Source organism: Hemicordylus capensis, chromosome 3 (assembly GCF_027244095.1).
Source record: "Hemicordylus capensis ecotype Gifberg chromosome 3, rHemCap1.1.pri, whole genome shotgun sequence".
NCBI lineage: Eukaryota > Metazoa > Chordata > Lepidosauria > Squamata > Cordylidae > Hemicordylus > Hemicordylus capensis.
In genome coordinates, this window is record NC_069659.1 from 42,929,789 (window position 1) to 42,949,021 (window position 19,233).

The 19,233-nt window shown below is 39.8% G+C and overlaps 1 protein-coding gene across 11 annotated transcripts in view; it reads left to right on the forward strand.

Annotated features, from left to right (window-relative positions):
- NBEA (neurobeachin) overlaps positions 1-19,233 on the forward strand; it is a 670,094-nt gene that overhangs the window by 121,401 nt on the left and 529,460 nt on the right. For all 11 annotated transcript variants that reach the window (XM_053311836.1, XM_053311837.1, XM_053311835.1 and 8 more), the window contains 10 exons: positions 5,481-5,649; positions 6,466-6,545; positions 9,423-9,485; positions 9,584-9,681; positions 11,046-11,138; positions 12,429-12,537; positions 14,267-14,348; positions 14,956-15,079; positions 16,684-16,876; positions 17,098-18,114. In XM_053311836.1, the coding sequence (XP_053167811.1) occupies positions 5,481-5,649; positions 6,466-6,545; positions 9,423-9,485; positions 9,584-9,681; positions 11,046-11,138; positions 12,429-12,537; positions 14,267-14,348; positions 14,956-15,079; positions 16,684-16,876; positions 17,098-18,114 (2,028 nt within the window). The remainder of the gene's footprint in view (positions 1-5,480; positions 5,650-6,465; positions 6,546-9,422; positions 9,486-9,583; positions 9,682-11,045; positions 11,139-12,428; positions 12,538-14,266; positions 14,349-14,955; positions 15,080-16,683; positions 16,877-17,097; positions 18,115-19,233) is intronic.

Below are 19,233 nucleotides of genomic sequence, written 5' to 3' on the forward strand. Positions count from 1 at the left end.
GGAGTTGCAATGATCATGAGAACGGTGACAAAGCAGCCCAGAACTACACGGGGGGAACTTGTCAATGATCTCAGGGCAGCTGGAACCATAGTCACCAAGAAAACAATTGGTAACACACTACGCCGTGAAGGACTGAAATCTTGCAGTGCCCGCAAGGTCCCCCTGCTCAAGGCAGCACGTGTACAGGCCCGTCTGCAGTTTGCCAATGCACATCTGAATGATCCAGAGGAGAACTGGGCGAAAGTGTTGTGGTCAGATGAGACCAAAATTGAGCTCTTTGGCATCAACTCAACTTGCCGTGTGTGGAGGAGGAGGAATGCTGCCTATGAGCCCAAGAACACCATCCCCACTGTCAAACATGGAGGTGGACACATGATGCTTTGGGGGTGTTTTTCTGCTAAGGGGACAGGACACCTTCACCGCATCGAAGGGACAATGGACGGGACCATGTACCGTCAGATCTTGGGTAAGCACCTCCTTCCCTCAGCCAGGGCATTGAGAATGGGTCGTGGATGGGTATTCCAGCATGACAATGACCCAAAACACACAGCCAAGGCAACAAAGGAGTGGCTCAAGAAGAAGCACATGAAGGTCCTGGAGTGGCCCAGCCAGTCTCCAGACCTTAATCCCATAGAAAATCTGTGGAGGGAGCTGAAGGTTCGGGTTGCCAAACATCAGCCTCGAAACCTTTCTGACTTGGAGAGGATCTGCAAAGAGGAGTGGGACAACATCCCTCCTGGGTTGTGTGCAAACCTGGTGGCCAACTACAAGAAACGTCTGACCTCTGTGATTGCCAACAAGGGTTTTGCCACCAAGTACTAAGACATCTTTTGTGAAGGGATCATTTCCCTCACTACAATGCAAATCCATCGCTGACTTTTGGGCACTGGGCTTTTGAGGGTTTGTTTGTTATTATTCTGTCTCTCACAGCTACAATAAACCTACCATTCCAATTATAGCCTGGTCATTTCTGTGTCAGAGGGCAAACAGACAAAATCAGCAGGGGATCAAATACTTATTTCCCTCACTGTAAGTTCCTTTGCGACCACTGTAGTGATTGGTTCCTCGGTCACTGTGGCTCCTTCGTATTAGTTCCTTTTTCTTTGTGAGTTCTTGAAAGAGAAAAATATTTATCGGACTGATTAATTGGCTATTGCACTTTGGATTGCTTAAGACTATGTTTTGACTTGTTAATGGACTAACTGAGATGACGGATTACTTGGCTAACTGCCATCGGAACAACTGATGATGGATATGGATAACCCTAAATGGTCAGACAAAAAATAGGACAAAAAACTTTTAAAAGTTGTACTGCATGTAATGCTTAGCTGCCCTCTCAAGATGGGCATGACTTGTGCTTAATATTCCTTGGAGAAGCCCACCAAACTACTTCATGTAGAGTTTGCCAGTCTTTCTCAAAGCAAACCATCGTAATAGGGAGCTTCATTTCTGGGCTGCAGTTTATGATGATGTCTTGAGCCGCCCGGGTCCATCTAAGGAGTGGGCAAAATTGTCTTCTAAACCATCTGGCTCAAGTGCTGAGACTTCAGTGCAGTCTAAACCCTCGAGACCTGTGTTTAAGTCTACCAAACTGCCAGAGAGGCATGGAGACAAAATGATGGAAGCATCAGAGTCTGCCAAAAAGAAGAAGAAAGTGTTGACATCAGGGATACTCATTCTCCTTCATCGGCACAAGATGTTGTAATAATGTCGGTGATGAGACCGCTGACACCGAGCTCTTCAGCTCCAGAACTGTCTACATCGACGCAGCTAGCCTCGACTTCAGCAATGAACAAATCGACATCAAGGGTGACTTCGACAGCATCGACATCAAGAGAGTCGACGTAGATGCATTCAACTACTGTGCTGCCTTAGACACCGAATCCTACTCTCTCCATATCAAGGCCTGTGTCAGCTCAGAGAATGGCCTTTCTTTCCCCAGCACAGACACCAATGAAATCTCCATCTATACGGACAGTGAAAGAGCTACCCTTGATGCTCAACATGCCGATTTTGATGGAAACAGTGACCCCACGTTGTCAGATTCTGATCACGTTCGGGACTGAAGATGCTGACTCAGCGGATGCAGAAGGTGATGGAACTTTGGACCGCAACACAGCACAATCTTTGCTTTCTACATTGGATTCCAATAATACTACCCCTTCAACCTTTAGGGCATTCCCACAGTCTGCAGAGCATAAATCCCATTCATTGCCTTGAGCTCTGTCAGACCCATCTGCTTTTCAACAATATCCAACTTTGTGCTATGCACTTACTGTTGCGCATCTGTCTACTACAATTAGTTGACATACCAGCGGCTTCTTGCACCATACACCTTCCACTACCAACCGTGTGGTTTTGCCCAGGATTCTCTGAGGCTAGCGTATGGTTATCAGGAAGACAGGTCATGGAAGTCCATGTTTGGGAGACAATCCACTGAAAACTGCATACTCCCAGGCTCTTCGGGTGTGGACACTGGCTGCAGGTAATGCTTCTGTGCCTGAGATAGGAAGGTTGTAACTGCTGTGGCAGGTACTCAAACCCAGATGGAGCTGCCTCTCCATCTGCCTAAACTCGTGATGACATCTAAACAAACTCAGACAAGAGTGAGACAACAGACATTGTCTGCTGTACAGATTGATCCTCCAGAGCCTGAGGCTTCCATTCCCTGGAAATTACCTGCATGGGATTATGAGCCAGACACCTCTCCAGCCGCTTCTGGGAGTTATAATGGCGCTTTTGATTTTTAGTCGGATACAGAGACAGTTGACCCAGATCCCTCTCTTGACATTGTGGCACCTTCATATGTATCCCCATCTGAGGAAATGAAGGCCTACCATGTTCAATTTAAAATATATGGCAGAGGCATTGGGACGTAAAAAAAGACAGCTGCTGTCATTGATCCCATGTACAACTTTATGGCCAAGGCAATGTTGGTGCAACCAGTTGCCTTACCTCTACTGCTAGTAATTTCAAAGGTGGCACAGCGTGCGTGGGAAGTGCCACATACATTCACACCTATGTCGAAGAGATTGGAAGGTCTTTACAGTGTGCAAGAAGCTGAAAATACATACCTATTGAAACATCTGATACCCAATTCACTTGTTATACTGTGCTACCTCCTCCAGATCCGGAGCAGACGACACATGAGTCCTGCAGATAAAGAGGGCAGAATGTTAGACATACTTGAGAGAAAAATCTACTCCGCTGCATGCTTATCAGTAAAAATAGCCAATTACTCAGCCTGTATGGCCAAATACAATCATTGTCTGGGATATCTTGGAGCAAGAAATGGACAATCTTACTCCAGAGGAGTTCAAAGTGAGTTTCAAAAAAACCATGAGAAAATCAGCAGCTGTGACACTACTACTACTACTAAGTATGACTAAGCACCTTTCTCAATCTCAGTCCAGGTGAGTGACCACATCAATCACATTAAGGCGTCATTCATGGCTCATTTCGGCCTCCTTTCAATATGACATGAAAGATAAGATTGAAGGGCTACCATTTGATGGAAAGGGTTTGTTCTCAGAACAGATGGACTAGACTATGGAAAAACTTAAAGAAGTTCACAGTGAATAATTTTATGTCCACATCCACGTCCTACAGTACTACAAAATTCAAATCTTATAACAGGCCACATTCCAGTTATAAGCAGCATGACCACAGGGATTTCAGAAAGTCTTTCCAGCCATACAATAAAAAGCATTACCAATCCAAAAATAAAAAAACAGCCAGGGCCAGTGTGATAAACAAGTGGAAGCTCAGAAGCAGCATATTTTGAGGTCAACAACAGCCCAACACACCATTTATCTACAGGGGACTCTAGCCCAGTTCAAACATCAGCCTACCCCAACAACGTAGCTTTGAGGGTAACTGCCTGTGACACCTGCATGCATCCTGATAACACCTTGGTGGCCCCAACAGCCATGGTTTCCATAGCTACTCAGATTGTCCAATCACACATACAGAGGCTTCCGCAGTGCCCAGATCTACTGTCACAGGAAGGAAGGCAGGTGCTGCACCCAGAGTTGCCCATGCTGAGACTTAACAGCCTGGAGAATAGGCTTTTAAAAAAGATCTTGCTTAACCAAAGAAAGCCTTCAACTAGAAAGAAATATGCAAGTAAATGGAAGTGGTTCAGTTGCTATGCAACTTCGAAAGGCTTCCACCCTTTGAAAGCCACAGTGCGCCAGAGCCTGTTATATCTGACTATACTAAAGACCTCCCTGCTTTCTAATGTCTCCATTAAAGTACACCTAGCAGCTACCTCAGCTAAACAGTGGGGCTGGGTTGAAAAGACTGTATTCTCTTACCCCAGCTGCAAGAGCTTCTTGAAAGGTCTCGCCAACCTATATCCGCTGGCTCATCAGCCACTGGAAAAGTGGAGTATATATTTCTGCTCTTACAGTTGCCCCTTTTGAGCCTCTGGCTACCGCTAATCTGAAACTGATCTCCCTTATGACCACCTTTTAAGTGGCAATTACAACTGCCCACAGGTTGAGTGAGCTAACAGCCTTGAGGATGGATGTACCTTACATACGCTTTTCCCCAGATAAGGTTTTACTACACCCTGATATCACATTTTTGCCAAAGGTTGTGACCGATTTCCACATAAACCAAGATATTGTGGTACCTGGAGTGCTAAAGAGCACTCCAACAACTTCTCTTGAAAAGGCCCTTGACACTTCTCTTCTACCGTTCAAGAATAAAGATGATTAGAAAGATGGAAAGATAGTTTTATCCTACAGAGGAAAATCACAAGGCCAGGCTTTATCCAGACAAAGGTTATCCTACTGGCTGGTAGAACTTATCCTTATGACATACAAGTTGCAAAACGTGTAGTCACCAAAATCCATAAAAACGCACTCAACTAGGGAATACAGCGCTTCAGCTGCTCATCTGTCAGACATATCATTCAAGGACATCTGTAAGGTTGCAACCTAGTCTTCAGAGTTGCCCCCCATAAAGCACTATGCCGTTGACTTGTGCTCTGCAGTGGAGGTGAATTTTGGGAAAGGAGTTCTTAAGAGTGTTACAGTGACTACTGCTTCCGCCCCCTAAAGGAGCTAACTAAACACCCATTTCTAATGGAGTCAACGGATCATGAACCAGATAAACAGGTTGCTCACCTGTAATTTATGATCTGGTAGTGATCCATTGACATCCATTAGACTCTCCTGAACCTTCACTCTGCAGTACTGTACAAGTCTACATCATAGAACTCACATGCTACTATAAAGATGATAGCTATTACAAAGATGATAAAAGATTATGCTCTGGCAGTCATCCAGGAACTGGAGTGCTGGTGCTTCCTCCTGCTTTAAGAGAGGAGCTGTAGTAGTCCACACCGATAGTCTTTAGTGTAGGGGCAGAACCCATTTCTAATGTATGTCAACAGATCACTACTGGATCATAAGTTATAAGTGAGCAACCGGGTTTTTTTCATCTTAATACATTCTGCTTATAATGTTCTTCAGGTGCAACTGTCACTGTATACATATTTGTCCGCTGAATTCATTGGCACTGCTACAATCTACACTACGATAAGAAGAGTAGGAACAGTATTACAGCTAATGCACACACTGAAATACTACTACTGGGTGGTTAATCCTGCGGATAGCAGTGGCATTACTCCTAAAGGTTTGGGTAAGCAGAGTCTAATTAGTGATACTAATGAAGTTTGCAAATAATTGAATTGTAATACAAATTTTCATTGCTTGTGTTGGCACACTTGTTCAGGCCTGTGTCGGCTGTCATGATCTGTGATGATGCTTTTACTCAAGTTGGGGCAATTAGCTTCAGAGGCCTATGGATCCTAATGGATTCCTGACAACTCTGGGAGATTTTCCTGTTGAGAGAGTGGGCAATCCTGTTGATGCCCTTGTCTTCCTCCGGTATGAAGAGATGGATTGGGCAATTGACACAGTCACAACTAGGCATCCTCTCCCGACCCGCTGAGTCCAAGTGACTCCCTGGTATACAGGTGAGTTGCTGACAGTGAAGCAGGCTGTTAGACAGCTTGAGCATCATTGGTGGAAAACTCAGAATGAATGTGACCGAGCTTAGACCAGAGCAGACCAGACAAAGGGACTATGACTCTGTTGATTCTCCTGGACCTCTCAGTGGCTTTCAATACAATAAACAAATAAGCTGAGAGTTAATCTAGATAAGATGGAAGTGTTCTGGGTTGGTACAACTGATCATCTGAATAGTGAGGTAAATCTGGTCTTGGATGGGGTTACACTCCCCTGAAAGACAAAGTCTGCAGCTTGGGGATGCTTCTGAACCCAACACTGTTTTGGAGGCATAGGTGGCAGTGGTGTGCATAGGTGCCCTTTACCAGCTATGGCTGGTATGCCAGCTGCGACCTTACTTGGAGAAGTCAGACCTGATCTCAGTCACTCATGCTTTGGTGACATCCACATTACATTTGAGCTACTATTTGTTTTTCATTTATTTCAGAAGGTCCTCGGCCATCACAAAAAGAAATCATATCACTACGAGCATTCATGCTTTTGTTTTTGAAACAGCTTATCTTGAAGGTAAAATTTCAGTATACTAGTGATTACCAGTAAAGAAATGTGAAGATATGACATGGGCATAAATAATGCTATGATGCAAGAATATATTTTATAATTGTTTACTAGTATAAGTGTACCTGCTTTTAATATATAACAAGATAGCAGATTATTGTATATTGAGTGAAGTGAATGTGTATTTTATTTTCTAAATTTGTGATTAATTTTCATTTCTGCTTAGTTAAAAGTGGAAAATTTTTCTGAGCTAAACAGTATTTTTAAATATATAAAGCAAGTAATGCATTCAAAAATCTAAACATCTTCAAAATCAGGAATAGTTTTTTAAAAATGTTTTTAAATTGTTTTGTATTGCATGGGGGGTGGAATTGTGGTTTGATGTGTGTTATGTGTTTTTATTGGATGTTTTAGTGTGTTGTGAGAACAATTTGTTATGGGGCAGCTAACAAAGTTTATTATTACTATTATATATTTTTATTTTGGAATCTATCAGTTTTCATTTATAGATGTTATTAACTACTTTTTCTTAATTAGAGATGTGCACGAATAGGATTTTGGGCTTGAATCAAATTGCAAAATACTTGAATCAATTTGTCAAAATAGCAACCATTGTTGGGTGTTCCAATGAATAAATTCAAATCTGTTTGTTGTTCAGCCATAGGGAACAATGGTGAACTCAAATCACCCCATTGTTCCCCATCGGTAGGTCCCAGGGTCACCAGAGTGGGTTGGGTGGTGTGGCTTGATGGGTGCCAGCTACCACCCATCTCACAAAAGAAATGGGAAAGCGGGTGATTAATTTTTTTCCTTTACTCTTTCCCCCAAACCCTCATAGGATCCCGTGGGGGTTCTGAGGAAAGGTTAACATTTTTTTTAAAATTGCCCACTTTTGTGGGTTGTGTGGTAGGTGGTGGCGCCCATCATGCTGCACCACCTAACACACGTTGGGGTCCCTAGGACCTACCCGGGGGGGGGGGGATGGGGTGTTTTGCATTCCCCATTGTTCCCTATGGGCAAAACAAGCAGAGTGCACAAATTTTGTAACCCTGCCTTAAAAAACATTGTAGAACAGAAGCACACAGTTCCTCCCAACAGAGAACACCACATTTTGCCAAACACACAGTGCAAAAATGGCCAAAAAAAATCACTGACGCAGAATTTACTGCTAGCCACAGTGCTTGCACTGCAGTAACATCATTGGTACAAATTGCTTTCATGCACAATTATGACTGTTTCCTTCAGCATTGCAACAGCTGCCACAGCAGCATCTTCAGCAGCTAGCTAGCATAGCCATAAGCCCACCTAGAACAATGTTTTCAGGCACATTTTGACTGATTACACCTTGCAAAACAGTTTTCAGAGCAGACCAGAGCAGTGAGTGAAGCACAAGTTAGTCTCAAGGCCAGATATGGAGCTCATCACAGCAATCACCAAAGAATATTACGTACACATGCACACATACCCCTGAGCTGCCAGTCCATTTCTCTCCAGAATGCGTTCTCACAAACAGACTGAACCACAACTCAAGAAAGGCAGGTAGGCACCCAAGTTCTGTCTTTGTCAATCTGGGATCCAGCAAAACCAGATAGTTAATAATATAGCAGCAATAGCACAGCGTATTATACTCGGTGCTGAGAAAATAAAACCACAAAATCATATTTTCCTCGATTCCTTTCTTCCTCCTCAACTGATTTATCTTCTTCAAGGGCACACAGAGAGCTCTTTCTGCCTTCCCGGGCCCTTTGAAAACATTTTGAAATTCCTCCATTTTTTGTTCCCCCTCTTCCTAGCAAATGCAAGCGCAGTTGCCCATAACAACACTTGATTTGTATTATAACAAGCCTATCAAGCAGCAAGGAGATCTCAAGCCAATTGGAAACTTGTGCCAGAAAACCAATCAGCAAGGGGGGAAAGCCCACCAGAATGGTACTCGGATCACTCAAATCTATTAGAACTTGAATCTGATTAGATTCAAACTCGAATCAGGCCCTTTATAGTAAGGGCAATTTGATTCAAGTTCAAGTAACTTGAATTGGCCTTATTCAAGCTCAGATCAATTCAAACTGTATTGATTTGCACATCTCTAGTCTTAATTATCCATGCAACTATACAGTGTGCCCTGAACTTAGAACAATGTCTGACATTTGGAGTGGTAACTGTCCAAAAATTGGGATGTTGGTTTAGATTGAACTTGTGGCTTGGTTCTTTGTCACTCATGGATACAGAGTCCCCAGTAACCGTGATATTGTTGTGTAGCCCTTACAAGTTGCATAAAGGGAAGCAGCTTAGGGGTCAGCTCCACTTCCAGTGTGGAAGCCTCACTTTTACCTTTCCTTGGTATTGGAACACTTATTCTTTATCCTGTGAATCACCATGTCTGTATAAATGGTGATGACTAAATCAAAAGATCACAAGTAATTCTTATTTTGTTATATAATATAAAAAATAAATCCCCTCCCTTTTTTTATAAAAAAGTCATTTTCAAGAATTAAGTCTTTATTGTAAATATTATAGTCTGTGTCTCTACTTGTTTTCCTCTATAATAAAATCTTAGTAATTCTTTTTATAGTGTAAAATGGAGGAAGATTCATAGCTGAATAATAGAGCACATGTTTTGCATGCAGAATGTCTGTGGTTCAATCTCTGGAATCTCCAGTGCAAAGGTTCTTGGGTAGTGGTACAGACCAATGCCAGAGACTTTGGAGAGCTGCTGCCAATCAAAGTATACAATACTGGAATAGATGGGCCAGTGATGTGACTTTGTATAATTTATGGCAGTGTTCTTTTTTTTTTTTTTTAAAGCATTTTCTGTTAGTTATGATGAAATCTTGTGTAAGATTTTAATTTGCTCAGAGTGTAATAAAGATAAATCCATTTATCTAGGATCGAGGAGTCAAAGAAGATGAACTACAAAGTATATTAAATTACTTGCTAACAATGCACGAGGTAGGTTTGTACAATTCTAATTGCAATCTTTTAACCCTAATTGATTGTATTAATGTCATGGAAAAATTATTTCTCTAATGTTATCTTGTGTCATGTAGGATGAAAATATTCATGATGTTCTTCAGCTGCTAGTGGCTTTAATGTCTGAACATCCAGCATCTATGATACCTGCTTTTGATCAACGGAATGGGATACGGTAAGATTAAGTGAAAATAATAATCTTCTAGCTCTCCTTTCATGTAAATAAAATTACTTTTTCTTATGTTCACGTTACTTTTTAACAAAAATTTCTTAAAGCAATTCATATAGTAAAAAGAATGAGAAAATGGTTCCCCATCCTAAAAGTCCCTGTCATCTTAAAAAAATACAAGAGAGACACGAGTGACTAATGGTGTGCACGAACCAACATTTGTAGTTCGGTTTGAATTTGGATCAAATTCGAACAGAACCGCTGGTCCATGAACCGGTTCAGTTGAACCGTCAGGCCAGTCCGGTCCATTCAACCGAACCAGTTCAGCAGTTTGGGGGGCTATGCTTGTAAAGGGGGATCCAGTTAGGATTCCCCTTTACAAGCAAAGGGGTAGGGGGATCCTTGAAAAGTCTTCTAAAGGATAGCTGGGCAGTGTGGGGGATGGCAGCGAGTAGGCACCTTTAAAAATAGATTAAGGTTCTTATTGGCCCAGCATTGGTAGCCGCTGCTCCTCAAAGCCCCCCTGGCGCAGCCCAAGCACATGGCGCTCTCTCCAGTCACCCCCCCCCCATGCGGTGGTGTGGTTCCAGACTCCATGCATCTGCAGAGTTGGTAGTTATAATGCATTCTGCATATGTAATAAAGAATTTGAAATGGTAAACTTTTAAAATAAACACCATAATGCCATATTTTCTACTTAAGATATTATGCAGTACATCATGTATAAATAAGCACTAGGTGACATCCAGACCTACGGCACAGCAGTGGGAAACACACAGGAGGGCAGTGGAGGTAGCAAGAATCTGGACAGTGGCAAGCAGCTGGGGAGGGCAGGGTGTCTGTGCTTACTGCCTAGTTGTGCAGTTGTGGTAAATGGGTGCCAATTACTTAATATGCAGGTAGTACTTAGGAATAATGGAACATAGGAAGCTGCCATATACTGAGTCATACTATTGGTCCATCTAGCTCAGTATTGTCTACACAGACTGGCAGCAGCTTCTCCAAGGTTGCAGGCAGGAATCTCTCTCAGCCCTATCTTGGAAAAGCCAGGGAGGGAACTTGGATCCTTCTGCTCTTCCCAGAGCGGCTCCATCCCCTGAGGAGAGTATCTTGCAGTGCTCATACTTCTAGTCTCCCTTTCATATGTAACCAGGGCAAACCCTGCTTAGCCAAGTGGACAAGTCATGCTTGCTACCACAAGACTTGCTACCACAAGACCATTGGGTAAATAAAACCTCTATTTGTATATTAAAAAGTATGGAATCCTAAAAGACATTTGTCTGAATTTACCTGTACTTTAGAAAAACATATTTTTAAAAGGTGATTAACTTTGGAAATCTGTTTTGCCCTTCTTTTTCTAACTCATCCAGAGTGATTTATAAATTACTAGCTTCCAAAAGTGAAAGCATCTGGGTGCAGGCTCTGAAGGTGCTAGGATATTTTCTCAAACATCTGGGTCATAAGTAAGTGTGCTATTTTACTTGCTTTACTTGTTATACAAGCTCCAATGTAAATTTTAAATTTGTTATGAAAGTTTGTTAGTTTAAAAACATAAAACAGCCAATTCACTTGTAAATGTTGATAGATGTAGTTTAACCCTTGGAAGATCACTGCCTGTACTGTATTAATTCAGTTTTGGAGTAAAAATATCCCAAATTATTTAGAAATTTTTATACCTAGGGGATTGCATTAAGCATAACACCAACTGCAGTGCAAAAAACACTTTTACTACTAATATTTTCTACAAAAGAAGTTGAACAAAGAAGTCTTTGGGGCCAGTAATACTCTATTGTGTTAATTTCACCACTAGTACAAAAATGGTTTGGGGTTATAATTACTCCATCTTTTTAAAAACTCTATAAGGACATTATAGCATGAGCATCTTGGAAAAAACCATAACGTCAGTTGTAACAAATTTAACATAACTTTCACACTTAAACGCAGTTGTCATACTGTGTAACTTGGCATACAAATAGTTGACTGCAAACACAGTGCTCCAATGCTTTCTGAATACCTTTGTGTGTACACAGATTTCATTTCCCCTTTGTCTTCAGATGCATTCAAGTTACTAACTTCCCAAAATCTCATTTAGATATATTCTCCAAGGATATCTTAGCAAGTTCTTCTCTAGCAAGCTGTTCTACCATGCTTATTTTGCTTGTCAAAAGCGAAATAGAGATGGAAGAGTAGCATTGACAGCAGCAGGGATACGGAAGAAGCATCCAGCCCACCTGTATGTATATCTGTGACTTACTGGAGAATAAGTTGTGGATTCTGTTTCTTTGAATAAGCTTTGACATGCCCATTCCAATGCATGTCAAGATAGTTTTTATTCTTCAGCCTAAGTGGCTTCAAAAGCCTGCTGAAGGCTTTATAGCGGAAATCAAATTTCATCTAGATGCTTTGCCTCGAAATAATATTTATGTAAACAAGTTGTAAGTGGCCTCTGATGGCTCTTGATTAAGAGGTTCTATTTTTCGTTCTTAAATAGGGCACAGTCTACCCCAATACTGTCAGAAGGTTGAATCTGTCTCAAATTAAAGCCTTATTTGTTTTAAATATATACATAGACTATTTCATGTGTAGTTTGTAAATTGGAAGAATCTTCATATGTTTGAAAGGTCTTCAACAGTAAATGGTACTTAAATATTGCTAATTGCTATGGTGCTTAAATAAGGCTAATTGCTATCTACTGTTGAGCTAAATCTGTTCAACAATGTGTGGTAAATTTTCTATTTGTGTTTTTCCTCTAGGCGAAAAGTTGAAATCATGCATACTCACAGTCTGTTTACTCTTCTCGGAGAGAGGTTGATGTTGCATACGAATACTGTGACCATTACAACTTATAACACACTTTATGAGGTACACTTCACTAAAATCTTAAGTAATATCCCATGTAAAATAATTATTAGAAATGGTGACTTCTTTAAATTTTTATTTTCAGTCCAAGTGCCACTATTAGAGCTTCAACAATAAAATGTTTCTTTTGAATTCAACACCAGTTTATAACTTTTTCAATGCATCGTGAAGAAATAAGACTGATCCTTTGTGTCTAGAAATGTTATACATTTGTAATTTATGTAATTATTTGTATAAAGAATCAGGACACTTAGGAGGCATCCTGGATTTATCTTAAGCCTATCTACTCATTATCTTGAGTCCATGTGTGTTGTCATAGATAAAATGATTAACATCTCATCTGAAATGCAATGCAAGATGTATACATTGGGAAGTGAAGACATTGGTGCTGTTACACATCTTGCAGTACTTCAAGCCTGAGGCTCGGATCTGTATATCAGCTATAGTCGGTTCAGTCAGCAATGTAATTTTGAGGGAAAAATGCTTAAATCTCATTCAAAATCTGTTTTTCTCCTTCTTCTTCTCAGTATATCATGAGAAGAATATGAGGCCTTCAAAGTATTCGTTTGATTCGATATTATTAGAGATGTATGGGTGATTAAGTAATTTGCAAGTACCAAATTTTCAAGCACTGTCACTGAATTTATTTGTGTTAGAATTTTCTTGGTAGAGGGGATTGCCTGTCCTTGCTGATCCCACGGTTGACAGCTAATGGGCTTGTGACTTCTCCAGTCCAATCCCTGCACTGGAAAAAAAACTCCTTTAACCATTTAATATATTTAGAGGTCTTTAGATTACCATAAAGAGGTACAAAACTGTGTACACAACACTTTACAAAGAATGAGAGAACATATCCCTGCTCTGAATGGCTTGCAATCTCATTATTAACCCAAGAGAGATAACAGAGAAAGGAGAAGGAAATCAAACCATGGTAAATTGGTTACATTTCAGTTACACAGACTTATGTTTAGTTTCATTAGAGAACTGAGGTCAAACCCCTCATGTAAAATGTGGCTTTTGAGAAGGAATTAAAAGTAAGAGAGAAGGCATCATGAAGACATTTTGAGGAATACTGTAGATAAATTTAAGTTCAACAAGAAATGTGTATTCTTTACATCCACCCAGTCTAGAAGTGGAGCCCTAAACAGTGATTCCACATGCAATTTGGTGCAAAACAAGTTCTTGTGAGCATATCCTAAGGATTAATTGTCAAAAGAGAAAAATCAGCTGTGAGTAAAATAATACACAAGTAAGCATTGAAGTGGACATGTACTAGGGACTGCTTTAGCTATCCTACCTTTGTACCTTACCTTTGCTCCAAGAAGTATGAGATCAGGTCCAACATTTTATTATTGGTTCTATATTATGGAGGATTTGACTCTTTACAGCTGTTTGAAATTGTTTTTGTGTCTTAATTACTTATCTGTTGTATTTTTATATTTGTTTCTATTAATGTATACTACTTTGTTTTGTCTTGTGAACGAAAAGCAGTGTTATACTATAAAACAAATACACGACATTGTCCATTTTATCTTACAACAGTCTATTCTTGTGAGGTAGGTTAGATTGAGGGTAACTGGCCAAATGTCAAGGTGAGTGAGGATTCAAATCAAGGCCTAGTGTTTTAGCTGCTATACTACATCTGTCCAATTTTAATTTATCCATATCTTATCTGGAGTAAAATAAATGTGGGTCGAGAGGGAGAAGGAAAATTAATCGTTTTGTTTTTTAGATCTTGACGGAACAAGTGTGTACACAAGTTGTTCATAAACCACACCCAGAGCCAGATTCTACAGTGAAAATTCAAAATCCAAGTAAGCAATTCCTTTGAAAATTTGAGTGTATTTAACTGGTAGCCCACAGGCTGTAGCAGATCACCTAAGGCATGCTGTTTGGACAAAAAACCCTGCTCTGTTCTAATGGAAGGAAAGATAGATACTAGGAATGTGTGAATAAGATGAGAATTCCTCCTCCTGTCCTCTCTCACTTCTTGATTTCCTTCTGTCTTAGCTTTCTATTCTTTTCCTCCCTATAAGGAAAAGAGGAGAGACTGTTAAGCATGAGGTGGTGGTTTTTTTAAGCTTTTCCCTTTTCACCATGTGCTCTGGCCTTGTCTTCCATTCAGAATAAGCCAAAGAAAGCTTACACAATGCAACTGCTCTGCCCTCCCCTAAAGTCTCATCTGAGGGATGGGGATGAAATAGAGCTTGTTGAACTTGGGTTAAAATCTGTTGTTTCCTAATGCTCACTGATTGTTTATCCATTGTAGTGTTATAAGTTTTAGAAGCAGCCAGCTTTGTGCAGCTTTTCAGTGGCTAGGACAATGAGGGGAGCAAGGAAATTTAGTGTCTTTGTTGTCTGGTTATTCATACATTTATCTAGTAGTATATTATAACTAGTAGTATATTTGCTCTTTTACAGTGATTCTTAAGGTGGTGGCAACTCTGTTAAAGAATTCTACACCAAGTGCAGAACTGATGGAAGTTCGGCGTTTGTTTTTATCAGATATGATAAAACTTTTCAGCAATAGCCGTGAAAATAGAAGGTATGTTAAGAATACTTTTAATAATGCAAGCTGTGCTTTATGTCAGAAGATCATAGGTATTTGCATAAGATACAAATACCTATGACCTATTACCACTTCAAGGCTAAGCTTTCTAAAGATATTTCTGCGTAATCTCATTTTTACACAATCTCTCACTGAATATAATGAAAGATTATGGTGCAGTCTAGACTTCTAATATTTCTTGTGTCTGGTTAATTTTTTAAACATACTTTCACTTCCTGTCTTTCTTGTGAGAAGATAATCTCATTAAAAAAGTAACCTTCCTGTGATTTTTGTCCACTTAATCTCTTGTGATGTCCCTCACCCCAGCCGTTGTCCTGCACCTTGTCCTTTCATTACTGAAGTCTTTTTTTTACACTTTTCCAACATAGATACCTTACTAATTTCTTCTTCTGATGTCTTTGAGTGATGGATTGTGGGTTGTTTTTCACCTTTCATAACCTTGACTACATTATCTCATGGATTTGTCTTATATTATTATTATTATATTATTATTATTATTATTATTACATTTATATCCCGCTCTTCCTCCAAGGAGCCCAGAGCGGTGTACTACATACTTGAGTTTCTCTTTCACAACAATCCTGTGATGTAGGTTAGGCTGAGAGATGCGTGACTGGCCCAGAGTCACCCAGCTAGTTTTATGGCTGAATGGGGATTTGAACTCGGGTCTCCCCGGTCCTAGTCCAGCACTCTAACCACTATACCACGCTGGCTCTCTATACCACGCTGGCTCTCTATTATATTCTCTCAGTGTCTCATTTTTTCCTCCATAGGTTCAGAATTATTTGTATGTGAGTTCTGGGATGCATAGCTATGGTTGTGTACATTCAGCATTATTGCTACTTTTAAAAGTAATCCAGAATGGTTGTTAGGGTATTTTGGATGATTTTTTTTTTTGAAGCCAATAAAAGAAATTATGAGTTCTACCCATACTTGCATCCCAAAAGTTACATGGTTTTGCTGTCTGAAAGGTGCATTGATTGATTATCTGGAATTTGTACTATCCTTGCTGACACGTCACTAGATTATGTATTGTCTCCTTTTGGAAGTCTTCTGATATGCCATCATTGTTTGCTTGATAAAGGTGTATATTGGATATAGTGTTATTAATGAAGGTTAACATAATGTAGATGAGCAGAAGAAAATGAAGTTGTAGATACATTTTTTAAAAACACTGTATTTGACTTATTTATTTATTTATAGCCTGACTCAAAAGGCTTTCATCATTAGAATGTTGAAATATTTATTATTAGACTGTAAAATGTAATATTCATATGCCTTATTTACTCTTTTAAAATCTGTATGAAAATGGTTTGTTCTTGATTTTTTAAATTGTCAATCCTCATTAAGACTTAACAAAACCAAAGTGCAAACGCATGGGGAAAGTGCAAAGATTTGTAATATAATGGTAAGAACCAAACAAAACAAGAATTAAAAAGAAACATAAGCAGTAATATAATAATTATATTTCAATTCATATTTAGAATGAAATATTGACGCCATCCTGAATTAAATACATTACTGCTGTCCTTGCGCTTAGAAATGCCATGTGATCATATTATAATTTATTTATTTTTTAGATGTTTACTTCAGTGTTCAGTATGGCAGGACTGGATGTTTTCTCTGGGATATATTAACCCTAAGAATGCTGAAGAACAGAAAATTACAGAGATGGTGTACAATATCTTCCGCATTCTTTTGTACCATGCAATCAAGTATGAGTGGGGAGGATGGAGGGTCTGGGTTGATACTCTTTCCATAGCCCATTCTAAGGTAAGCATTCGTTTTGAGCTTCAGTTTAGCTACTATCCTATTAACCAACATAACTCCATAGATAAAACTTAGTGCCATCTTGTGGATAGCATGCAGTGTGACATGTTATCACTTTGCTTGGATTGTTTTCCCTGTAGCCTTTTCGTCAGCTATATTTTTGATACCAGTTAAAACTATCAGTATTGGTTTTTCTCTTGAAATTGTAATGTGCTTGTATTAAGGTCACCTATGAAGCTCACAAGGAATATCTAGCAAAAATGTATGAGGAGTATCAAAGGCAAGAGGAAGAGAATATAAAGAAGGGGAAAAAGGGGAATGTAAGCACTATCTCAGGCCTTTCGTCTCAGACAACTGGAGCAAAAGGTGGATTGGAGATTCGTGAAATTGAAGACCTTTCCCAAAGCCAAAGCCCAGAAAGTGAAACGGACTACCCTGTCAGTACAGATACACGGGATTTACTTATTGCAACAAAAGTCTCTGATGATGTGCTTGGAAGCTCAGATAGACCAGGGGGTGGTGTGCATGTTGAAGTTCATGATCTCTTGGTTGACATAAAAGCAGAAAAGGTAGAAGCCACTGAAGTAAAGTTGGATGATATGGATCTATCTCCAGAGACTTTGGTAACGAGAGAAAATGGTGCCCTTGTGGAAGTAGAATCGTTGTTAGACAATGTGTATAGTGCTGCAGTCGAAAAACTTCAGAACAATGTTCATGGCAGTGTTGGCATAATTAAAAAAAGTGAAGAGAAGGACAATGGCCCCTTAATAACACTGGCTGATGAGAAAGATGAACCTTCTAACAATACCTCATTTCTTTTTGATAAAATACCCAGCCAGGAGGAGAAGCTCCTCCCTGAACTTTCTAGTAATCACATTACTATTGCAAATATGCAAGAGACTCAAATACACCTTGGTGTGAATGATGACCTGGGACTTCTTGCTCATATGACTGGCAGTGCTGACATAGCATGTAGTTCAAGTGTAATAGAGGACAAGGATTTCAAAATTCATACCTCTGTGGATGCAATGGCCACCCTTTCTGAGAGAGAGCTGGCTTCATCATCCAAAGGATTAGAATATGCTGAAATGACTGCTACAACCCTTGAAACTGAGCCTTCTGGTGGTAAAACTGTACCAAATGTAGATGCAGGGAGTATCATATCGGATACAGAAAGATCTGATGATGGGAAAGAAGTAGGGAAAGAGATAAGAAAAATTCAAACCACCACTACAACCCAAGTAAGTTTACACACTGTAATTGTTATTGTACTAATATATATTATACTGTATGTACCTAAAATTTGCTCCTGTATTTTAGATACAGTCTATTTAGTCAGCTTTTATCAAATCGGGGCGGGGGGGGGATGTTGTATTCTGCATAAAGTACTTGGCTGCTATTCCTAGCAGGTTAAAAAAAGAAGTGCAAGCAAGAAAATGATCTCTGTAAAAATTCCTCCAGTAATCCAATGATTAAAGATATTTTACTGACTCAAGGAGGTGGCTTTATATGACTCTTTGGTCCCCAAATGTAATGGGGAAATATACTTCACAAATAATCTGTAAAGTATTGGACAAAAATTAGGAAGGTAGCTGTCATCAAATCCTCTCAGTTAAAGGAGTTGACAAAAGTGGAATAATTCTACCATTATAGTTTATAATAGATATTTGTTAGAGAGAATTTCTTTGTAGAGAATTACTTCCTGAGAACATGTGGCTAATGCACAGGATCCATTTGGGACTTTATCTGTTACAAGGGGTTTTTTGGGGTGCTACCCCACCCCTCTGGGACCAGAAAGGGTGTTATAAAGTAGGCAGATTTGTTCCAAGACAAAAGGACCCAGCAGTATTCCAATCATGACTTTTTATTAAAAATAAGAGGAGGAAAAGTACATAACATGTGGGGTGTTCCCACATGACAGAATACACATGTGTCAACTTGTGTGTCAAAACATTGATTTTCTAGTTTTACCCTTTTCATGAATAAAAACCATAACTGCTACTAAACTGATGTGGATTCTTACATAGCAACTATAAATAGATTCTTTGATGTTAATAAACAGTGTTTAGACTCTGATGTTAACTTAAATGGAAGTAGAAGAACCAAGTGGGTTGTTTGTAGTGCCTGAGAGGCTTGGGGCTTGGGGCCTAGGAAAAGTCGGGGAGAACCAGTTACCTTGAACTCTATGGAAGGGCCTGAGTCTAGCAGGGATATGTATATGAAGGCAGGCAAAAGATTTTGAGTTTGTTCTGGTTCATTGGTTCTCCATGACCAAAGATGCACTTAGGCAACCTGGACTGAGAAGTCATGGAAAGCCAACTTATACTCGGGCTCAAGTTGGCTTGATAGCTGGATACCAC